The 11,364-nt window shown below is 43.3% G+C and overlaps 1 protein-coding gene across 1 annotated transcript in view; it reads left to right on the forward strand.

Annotated features, from left to right (window-relative positions):
• Positions 1-3,333, forward strand: part of LOC130211330 (glutamate receptor ionotropic, kainate 4-like) — a 90,082-nt gene extending 86,749 nt beyond the window's left edge. Inside the window, exon 8 of the mRNA XM_056442069.1 lies at positions 3,271-3,333. Within this exon, the coding sequence (XP_056298044.1) occupies positions 3,271-3,333 (63 nt within the window). The remainder of the gene's footprint in view (positions 1-3,270) is intronic.
• The last annotated feature ends 8,031 nt before the right edge of the window (positions 3,334-11,364 follow it).

Consider the following 11,364-nt stretch of genomic DNA (forward strand, 5'->3'; position numbering starts at 1 on the left):
AAACATGACATAAAACCAAAGAGTGATCAGTAAAACCAGCGAATAATGCTGCACATTTTAAAAATATTAAAATGGTGCTTAAAACATAAATACGGTCTAACCTGGCTGAGGAGATCCTTCCCTCCCTAACGTGGGACCATGTGTACTGTCGGCAGTCCGGATGCATCCTTCTCCACACGCCCACCAGGCCGTGAGAATGGACCAGCCTCCTCAGCACCTGCTGTGAAGCTGGATGTGGCTCTGTGTGGTTTCTGTCATTAAAATCATCCTCTGTGCAGTTAAAATCCCCCAAGAATAAAAATCCTCCGAGGCACAGTCATTTAAAACATCATTAACTTTGGATAAAACAGCTGCCTCTCTGTCCCAGTTGTTGGAGCATAGATATTTATAAAACCACGTTAAAAAGGTCGAACTGCTTTCACAAAGAACAGCCTCCCCTCCACGATGTGTTTGACCTCCAGTGACCACGGGCTGAAGGCCCTGGAGAAGAGGAAGCCCACTCCTCCGCTGAGGTTGGTGTTGTGGCTCAGGAGGACTTCCCCCCCCCACTCCCTCCTCCAGTCCGCCTCGTTGGTGCTGTCGCTGTGCGTCTCTTGTAAGAAGAGAACATCGTTGGCCTTCATCTTGTTAAATTCATAAATAGATGTTCTCTTCTTACTGTCCCTCGCTCCATTTACGTTTAAAACTCCGACTCTGAATGTGTTCATTAAAAGAAAAGAGTTTAAAAAACAAATAAAACTTAAAATCAACAAATCAAATAAAACCCACATTGGAGCTCTCCACCTCCCCCTGCTGGATGCACTCCTTTACTTTGAGTAAAATCTTTTTAATCCTAAAAACCTCTTGCTTTTCAAACTTTTTCTTTTTCATATAATATCGGCAAGACTGTACAAAGGTCACGAGGTCAGGGAAGTGATCCCTGACCTCCACTTTCCTTTTGTTTTTTGTTCTGTGTAAAAACTGGCTTATTTCATCCACTGTGTGAAGTTTTTGAGTTTGACTGCTTGTTAAAATTAGAGGAGAGTCGCTGTCGTCTGCCCCCTCCTCATCACTACTGTCCTCCACCGGCCCCGCCCCTTGACTCCTCCTCCTCTCCTCCACCCTGCTGGCCTTGGCCTCGCTGCCGGCACTCTGGCCGCTCTTCTTTCTTTTTGGGGCCCCTTTCTGCCCCCCTGCTTCCTCCTCATCCATCTCTACCTGCTCCGCCCCCTCTTCCTCTGCACCGTCCTCCTCCACCTCTTCGCCTCCACCCACCTGTCCTACCGCCTCTATGGGCTTCTCACCACCCTTGTCCTCGTCTTTTTTTCCTTTTCCTCCTCTTTCCCACTTTCCTTTTATTCTCCACCCCACTCCCCACTTCCACCTCTAAGCCCGTGCCACCATCACCACCATCACCAATATTTTTGTTTGTTTTTTTAATCTTTTTTGTTTTTGTTTTTCCCCCCTTCTTTTCTTTTTTCCTTCCTCTCCCACTTCCCACCTCACCCACAGCCTCTACCCCACTGCTCTTGGCAGATCCCCACATCCTCCATTTTCTTGGTCCTCACTGCCCTGTCCAGCCTCCCCACCCTCTTCCCCCCCCTCCCCACCCCTTACCCCCCCCCCCACCCCCCTCAAAATTCACCCTGGGTAGTCGCGGGGCCCCCCGGGCCTCCCGGAAACGGGGCCCCGCCCCGGGCCCCTCCGGGCGCCCCCCCCTCCTCTCAAAGGTTTTTAACCCCGCCCCCGACGCGCCCCCCCGCCCCCCCCCGGGGGGCCCGCCCCCCCCCCCAGGGGGGGGGGGAAAAAACCCGGGGTGTCCCCCCCCGCTGAAAGCCTTCATCCCCGGGAAAGGGTGGACGTTTATTAAATTCATTGCCTAAACCTTTTAACTCCCCCCCTTTTTTTCATATCCGTCTCGGTTCATGATGGCTTCTCTGTTCCCTTGAAGGGTTTTCCCAGGGAGAATTTTCCTCCGGGGCCCTGCTAAAAATATAATACAAGAAAAAGGGCCTTACCCCCAAAACCCTACAAAAAACTAAACCCCCCTTTCCCCCCTTTTCCCCCAACCAGGAAAACCCCCGGGGTTCTTTTCCGGCGGATTAGCTGCAAATTTTTGTCCCCACCTCCCCCACCTGCCGAGGAGCCCCCCCTTTTCCCCGTGCCCTGTGACGGGGGGAATCGGGAAAACTTTCCCCCCCAGCCCTGAGGCCCGCCAAGCACCCGGAAAAAACCCAAATCCCCCTTTAAACTCTTGCCCAATAAAAACCCAAAATAAAAAACCCCAAAAAAAGGGAAAAAAAACACAAAAACCCCCAGCTCCCCCCCCCGTGGGGGGAAAAAAAAAGGGGGAAAAGGGAAAGGGGGAAAAAAAATTTTTTCAAGATTTAAAAATTCCAGTACCCAGGGCTTAAGCCGAAAGAACACCCTCGTGGGTTTTGGTGTTGTGGGGGGGGCCCCCCCCTTCGCCCCCCCCCTCCCTTCCTCCGCTCTGGCTCTTGCCCTGTTTTGGGGGTCCTTGCCGGGCCAAACGTCCCCTGTTCTTGAAAATTTTCTCCAAAAAAAAATCTAAAACCACGGACCCTCTCCCCCCCCCCCTGGGAGGGAACCCCTTTGGAAAACCCTCCTCGTTTTAAAAACAAAAACGGAAGAGACAAAGGAAGGGCCGGAAGGATCAAAACCCCAAAATTTCCGGCGTAAAACGCTTTTTTCATCCACGGGGTTTAGGCTGCTTTTTAAAATTAAAGAGTCCTTGTCTCCCCCCCTCTTACAAAACTTTCCCCCCGGCCCCCCTAATCCCCTCCCTCCCCATTCCTTCCTGGCTGCCGGAGGTTTTTTTGAGGTTTTCCTGCCCCTGTTCCCCTTATATTTAAGGCCCCGCCCCCCTCGAGTTCCCCACCCCGGGGTCCACCACCGCCCTAATCATGGGCCCAAAGCCTGGGCTTCCCCCTTTTTTTCCTCAAACCCCTCCCATTTTCCACCTTCAAAGGCCCGGGAAAACCTAAAATTTTTTGGGGTTTTTTTTTAAATGGTTTTCCCCGGGTCCTATCCCCCTTAAATCTAAAAGTTTTGGAAAATCAAATTTTTTTCTTTTCATTCCCTGTCCAGTTACCCACCCCTTTCCTTTTGTAGTATTGTTTCACCCTTTCCCCCCTCATTAACTACCACTTTTTAAATTCCAGATCCCGCTCCCTCCCCGTGGTCCCCCCCACCGCCTCGCCCCTCGAGCCCCTTCCTTAAAACGGGTCCTCCGCCTCCCACCGGCAGCCCCCCCTCTGCCCCCCCTTTTAGGGGCGGGACGGCAAAAACCGGCCCAACGGGGCAGGGCGGGAAGTGGGGGCCCCTTTGGAATGAAACCTTATGCCGGATGAAAACCTACTTAAAAAAACATTGGAGCTAAACGCATTTAAACCCCCCGGTTTGAAATAATTAAAATTTTTTAAGAAAGGACCGCCCCCTTTAACCGTACTCTCTAAATGGGGAACCCAGTTTCCTAATTTTTCAGGGGGGGTTTTACCGGGGATTTAGTTTGGCCCAGGGAAAAATTTGAAAAAACCCCCCGAAATCCCCCCCGGTCAAAATGTGGAAGAACCCGTTCATTTCGGGGTTCAGGGTGTTCCCGATTTTCCCGCGGGAAGAATTCCCTGCCACGAGTCCGGTTTTCCTTTTTTCCCCTCTGAGGGGGGAATGGGGAAAAAATTTCGAGCGACCCCGGTCCCCCCGGGGAAACCCAAAAAAACAAATCCAAAACTTAAATCTGTGAAAACCCCTTTTAACCCTAAATTTTAAAAACCCCTTGGAATGAGAAGGCCACGCCGCTCCCACTCCAACCCACCTTCCTCTGAAGGGGCTTCTGAGGAAAGGAAGGGGAAGTGTCAGCGCAGTCCATGCATGGTATCTCGAACTCCCAGGCTAATGACCACAAACTACACGCACCTGCAGTGTGGTGTGTTGTGTGTTGTTTACCATGTGCCGTTCGTCCCTAGCTTCCTCCAGCACTCTTGCAAATCTCTTCAACGCCGGTAAAATCGCCTTGCGGTCATGTTGAAACCAGAACGTCACGCATTTCAAAGTTCTGCTCGTCCAGATCTGACACAGACCATGAACATGAGGAGGTAACCCCGTGAGAAGTGTCGTCCACACAATACAGGACTAGAAAGGTGCTGTGCATGTAAATTTTCAAAAATAACATCGTGGCTTACGTTAAATCTAGCAACCTCGTCTTCTGTAAATTCAAAACTAACTTTGCTCATTGTTATAAAAGACAGCTTTAATCGTAAACTACAGCAACATATCTAATAAACATGGAGCTCACAATTTGATTTTCAGAGATTTTTAACCTAAAACTCTTCTATAGTAAATTATTTGCAAAATCATCAGTTCAACAGCCGAGGCAGCGAATCCCTGATGGATCATGATAGCACAAACCTAATTTATCCGCTGTATGCAAAGTACATTATCTTTAGTAGGAGATCTGCGAAAATCAGATTTCTTAATGTCATCCAGGCCGGGAATCATGCAAAAACTATCATAGAAAGTTTTGGCAAATAATCTTTTATGGAAATTTGCAAATCAAATTTTCATTCTTAACATGCTCCACCCTCTTTTGATGTGTTCATCCTGCTCCAACATCTCTTCCACCTGTTATTCTCAGCCAACCCTCCTCTCTTATCGTTATCCCTCACTTCATCTTCTCACGCCTCATCACCTGCAACCCTCATCATTGTCCCTCACATACTGAAATTCAATCTTTATAGTACAATTGTCTGATGACATAATACTAAAAGAGATTTATACGATGAAACACCACACATGCAACACGCTCCATTACAGTTATAATAGAGTTTTAAATGACCCAATAGTACCCAATCGTCACACATTGCACATCAGATAAGTGTCAAGTGTCATGGAATTGGAACAGGTGGAACAGCATCTCATTTAGACCCGCTGTTACTGCTTCTAGAGACACAGTGTACATATTTGAGGAGTTCCGATTCGTTTCGCGAGTACGACAATTGTGCTATTTGTCAGCGCACGAAGCACTCGATGTAAACGTTCATGGGGTATTATGTAATACTAATCCAGGTTTCGTGCATTCTGAGATGTACCGCTCGGTTCTGTCTCTTAATCACTCCCCCCTGATGGTGCAGCAAGGCATTTCCCCGGGAAGTCCGTCGCCGAACCAACAAAACGGAATTCACGCCGGGCCATCGGACTTCTGCCTAGTCTCACCCCGAGGTCTACCAGCGCTCTCTCCAACCTGAACACACTTCCTCTGCGCGGAAGTTGAACCCGATTTCCAGGTCCAGCAATCCTGAAAGTCGACCCAGTAATTATCACTTGTCTGCGTGGCGGTCGGTCCGACATGCAAGCCTGGTAGCACACTGTCCGGAAATCAATCTAAAAATGAGGTGTTCCAATATAAACATCAAAATTTCCACACTTCAAAAATACAGCAAACCGTCTGAAGCAACTTGACAAAACATTCAGGTCATAAAAGAAAAGATAAGTGTGTTTCAAGCAGATGTTTTTATAATATTTCAAACTATTATTTATGGACAGAAACATCTCAGTAATTTGCATTTGTTTTTAGCTGTTCACTTGATTAAAAAAACATCTTATTTTTACAGTCCACTAATTTACGTCAATTGAAAACAAATACGTTTTAATCTGCAAAAATACTATAGTATAGCAAATAAATCTTTATGAAACTATTAGATTTTTAGGGGAATTGAAACAATTATTGGTAAAAAGAAACTATCAAAAATTGGCACATTCCTAATTAGGACTCAAAACATCTCTTAATAAATTTTAGCACTAATTCTTGAACACTAAGTTACTTTTATTGAAATATGTACAGATTTTTAAATTTACACTGTTCTTTATGGTGATTATCTAGCCAAAACACACCAGCCAGCGTTAATAGCTGAGGATCATCATATAATATGATTGCACATCACGCGTTCTAAATTATAGGTTAGTTAAATAAATCATGGAGCTTTTACTGTCTTCAGGAGGAAAAGTAAAATTAACTATTTGTAAAGATATAATTTGCTTTATTTTTAACTGCAAATACTCCGTTTAGAGTTTTCATGTTTTAATGAGCAAATCTATTTCCTACCGTATCAACTCGTCATGTCTGAACTGAGCGCATCCTTGGTTACGCTCTTGCATTAGTATACAAAACTTAATAAAGACAACAATTGAGCGTTAGCTATATGAAATACTAGTGTGATACTAAAAGGAGTGGACTCTGACTCTAGTTGTTTTTAAGAAGACGCTCAATAACATCCTCAATACACTTTCATTTATGTGAACCATTTCGTTTCAGAAAACAAATCTCAGAATACACATCATGAAGAAACGTCGCTGTACATCATCACTCGTGTATCCTCTCATCGATTGGTCCATCGTTACGAACACACTCAGATACTCACTATCCATCTGAAGCAACATCTTGAATTACAGGATACACTCAGAACATATCATTTTGGCATCGCCAACTATTCTGTCTACATACAGGGATTCAGGGAGTCCACCTGTTTGGCCAACCACCATAAAAATACCCCCAGCCACAGCTACCCTTTGGGACGAAAGATCGTTATAAGAAACAATCTCTCGTAATCCAATATCATTTTTAATATATTATTTCGGATTTCTGTCTTCATTTGAGCAAGAACTATTAAAAACTATCATATTACAACAAAGCTTAAAATTAGTCAATATAAAAAACTGTTTTATTAAAATCCAGTTCTTATGTATTTTTTAAATAATCTTAATAATTATAACTGCTTTCTAATGATACTATCTGAAAAAATTGGCCTTCAGAATAGCTTATATGGAAGTTACTACTTTTCGATCTGCAAATTTTTATTTTGTAAACAAATTAACGTATCAGCACTTTCTTTGATGATTTGAAAAATACTTAAAATACTGAAGAGGATATGTTTTTACATCTGTCTGCAACACATGTTTTTTTTGAAAATGCAAAACTTTTGGGTATTACATATAATTAATTGAAATCTCTTACATCAAAAACACATCAGATACACTACTTAAGAAACATCTGTATAAATATATAGACACATTATTAACATTGTCGTCAAACAATCAGAATATCATTAAATCATCTGTATAAACAGCTCAACATCATTGAAAAAAGTCTTCCATCACATAGACAAGTTCATGAGAACGTATACACAACCAGACACTTCTATCTTGAGAACTGCTGTGATACAAACCATCGCACCTTCTGAGACATCTGTACGACATCAAGCAGATTGGATAATTGCTAAAACATCGGGCCTATATTGAGCTAACATATGTATACAACGGACTAGACACACTATCATAGGGATAGAGGGATTGTTAGACTACACTCGCCCTCATTGAAAATCTTCAATACTAGAGTACAAGGCCTTCAGAGCAGAATTCACCACATCAAACACACCCATGTTGTGCGTTAACTACCATGAAACTGTTTTCCGATCAATGCCCATTTTCACTCCATATTCAGTATAAACGCCATCTTCAGTTTCGTGTGGCCCGATTGCGTGCGTGGGTGACCAGCTCCTGGGGCCCATTTTAGCTATTCACTTAAAATATTAATCTCTCTGCGGCTTTGTCTTTAATATCGGTACAAATACAAACACTGTTTTCTCTCTGCTTGCCCTGTATGGGTTTTCTCTTATCTATGGTATCATGCATTAATTGATCTTATTTCAGTCATAGCCTCATCCTGTTTAAGTCCCTATTGCATAATTGTTAACACAGTTATTTCCCGTGATTAAATACGAGATCACTCTTTTAGTTCAGTGAATTGATTTTATTGCCTACAGCTGTGACGCAGTAAGAATGAGCCACTTAATTCCTTAATTAACTTAATCATGATAATTGTAACTCTTAATCTGGCACGATAAGATAAATAATGCTAAGCCTAATGTATCTTGCAACCAATTAAAACACGCCATTATTAATAGGGATAAGCTGAATCATGTTAACAACGCCTCCTTGGATAAATATAGATACGAAGGCTTGGAAATAAAGTAATGAAAACATACACATTTGTAAATACCATGAAACTGCTTAAACTACATACAAGGCACATCATATCACACTATATAGCACATCTGCAGAAATACCGTGGACACACAATAGAAGATCTGAATAAATGAGAACTTCAATGTAAACATTTTCATAATCAGCCTGTTGAGATAATTTATATTATCATCCTGTATTCTTTTTAAAATTTATACATCATTCAACGCATTTATCTATTCTATTATCTAACATTTCTAAAAGCATCTGTACTCTTATTCACCTAGCCTTCCTTAAAATTTATATCGAACAATTGGCAATTGTTTTCCCAAAATATTTGAGCACTTAAAATACTAGACTCATTAGTAAATTCTCTTTCTTTGCTCCCACTATTCGCTCAAAACGGCGTAGAAATGGTTTAAAATGTTTTATAGTATTATATATTCATGACCTTTTAAATATGAATAAATCATCAGAATAAGTAATACATGCTATTGTATAATTAAAATAAATACAATACAGCGATAAATAAAAAAGAATGGAAATACATTTGTAGAAAGTAACTAATGAAATAACAGTTACTCTTATTATGATGAAAATTTATAGTTGACTAGAAACACTCTTCATAAAAACATGCGTTCTCTTCCATTGTCCGCAATCAAGAGGAAACGCGTAATCAGGCAAGATTTAAACAAGAATTAAAACGATGATATTTATTTGTGATGTGTGTTGATTATAACTTATATTGGTTTAAACCTAGAGTTTGAACTTTCAGAGATATTGCACAACATAATTTATACATTAATACAGAACGATTTTTCCTATCCATTTATCATATTCAGCTTTAACTATATTTTCTTGGCATCCTCAGCATTTATGTATAGTCTGGTTCAGACATTCTTAATCCTCAATATGTTCATTGTTGCGGCTTAAAGTACAATTGTCCGACATTATTTATCTACGTACCTTATCTGACTTAGAGCTGTGTACCGTGACTATGATAAATTTGTCTGGTGCCCGATTATGAGACGCCGATTCATCTTATTCAAATAACTCGAATGGTATGGTTACTCTTTTTATAATAATGCTATATTGGCATAAAACCCAAACTTGATAAATATAATTGCGTAATCTATCATCGGAAAAAGAACCACGACTACTCAACCCTAATGTAAAAGTTAAATGATATCGCGTTCAGCGTGAAAATAACCATTCGGCGGCACTGCTCAGCATTATATAAACTAGAACACGACGCGGCGGCATTGGCATAATATTCTATTTATCCGAAGTTTGCCAAAGTAAATTTCTGGCACCTCAAATCAACACAAGTCCACGGTGAAAGAGAAATAAGGGTGCGAAGACGAAAGAAGAAAACGGGTGCCCTGTGGAAGAAGAAGAACTATATTTCTGCATGTCAAATAACAGCTGGGGCTCTTACCTTCTTGTCACCACATCTAATTCCTCTCGCAATACCATAACTACATAGTATGAATGGCCGTAATCCCTTCTTTATCCCGTTTGCCATGCTATCTGCTGCCGTTGTATAATGAGCTGGATAACGAAGACTTAATACGAGGAACTATATCTGGGCTTGTATGTGTTACCGAGTGTATATTTTCCAGATGGTGTGACCACCAGGGAGACGCTGTAAAACAGTCTGGATACATACAGATGGATAATACATCTCAACAGCAGACGGCATTCTCCTCCTTTAGGAATATTAAAAAGCAGGATTTTTTTTCTCCATACTGCTAAAATGGATTTCAGCATCTTCTGTTCAGGAGGGGTTCAGAAGTATGAGGAGAACTTTATTGCGACTCTGGGGACGTGGCAGCCGGAGGACCGCCGGCTGATCCGAGATCAGTTCCCGTCCTTTGCCTGTGTGCGTTCACCTGCATGCGCGCCCTTCCATGGGGCGCTCGCTTCCCGGGTTCACATACCATCCCCTGCTGCGTTCTGTAATGTCAGTGGCAGAGACTCGGGAGCAGAGGAACAACGGGAGCCTAGGAAGGTGGAGAAAGACACATTTTCTAAATAAGTCGCATGAGGATGAGGAACACACGGGAAGTAGACACAAAAACACACCTGGCACAGAACAAGGAGAAGACAGACTAAACGAGACACAGGTGGAGGCAATTAGGGCGGGGCTTGCAATCAAACAGGAGGCAGGGGAGTGGCTCAGGGCAGTTGAAGGGAATGACCAATCAGAGGACAGGGCAGACTGGCAAAGGGACCGGAAGTGCAGGGAAACAAGAGGACACCAGAGACGAGGACTTCAAAATAAAATAGGAATTGAGACACCAAAAACCCAGAACGTGACAATCGCATACAAAGAGGGCAGACGATCACAGGGAAACAGGAAGTGCAGGGAAACAAGAGGATGCAAGAGACAAGGATTTCAAAATAAAACAGGAAACAAGTCACCAAAAACCCAGAACGTGACAATCGCATACAAAGAGGGCAGACAATCACAGGGACAGGAAGTGCAGGGAAACAAGAGGAAACAAGAGACCAGGACTTCAAAATAAAACAGGAAACAAGACACTAAAAACGCAGACCGTGACCATCGCATACAAAGAGCCCGCCGCCATCTATGCTTGTTTACTTGCGTCTTTCCCAAAGCGACCACACTGGCCGGCCGGCCGACCCCCACACCGGCAGAGCCGCCCATCTCTCTGCAGCCGCCTGGCCCCCCGTGGTCTGACCCTCATATTCTGCATGGCGCTCATTGGAGGAAGCTTTAAAATGAGTCATAATTGGTATTTGGTGGGAGGCAAGCTGTTGCCTTTCACAGCGCTGGACTCTGAGGACGTCGTATGTGTGCAGACTGTTCAGCCCTCTGAGGCTAATTAGGAATTTTTCTATACAAAATATGTTTTATCTGAATTGTTGTCCGACAGTGTGTGAGAGAAAAGAAAAGAGGGTGATATGTAAAGCTGCATTAGCGGGTCTCTTTGTTTATTTGTGTGTGTGTTTATATATGCACACATGTACGTTTCGGTGCATTGCAGGGGGTGGGGGGGGCAAACTCCTCTCGGCCGACTCCCGGAGTGAAGAGAAATTGCTCACTCAGTTTTATAATGGAGGCACTTAATCACAGCCGTGGTTTAGAATACACCTGAGACGGAGAGAAGAAAGAGAAACACTGGAGAAAGAGAGAAATGTCTCGAGTTAAATGGTCAGTGAGAGGAATCGTGAGAGTCCACAGAGAAAGTTATGAGATCCGTCGGCCAGAGGTGGAAGAGGCCGAAGGTCGACTGCAGCGTGACTCGACGCAAATTGCTCTCATTATTGAGTCCGCAGCGGCTTTGCTAACTTCATTACTCAAGAATAGATGCGTCTCGGGCA

Source organism: Pseudoliparis swirei, chromosome 20 (assembly GCF_029220125.1).
Source record: "Pseudoliparis swirei isolate HS2019 ecotype Mariana Trench chromosome 20, NWPU_hadal_v1, whole genome shotgun sequence".
NCBI classification, from domain to species: Eukaryota; Metazoa; Chordata; class Actinopteri; order Perciformes; family Liparidae; genus Pseudoliparis; species Pseudoliparis swirei.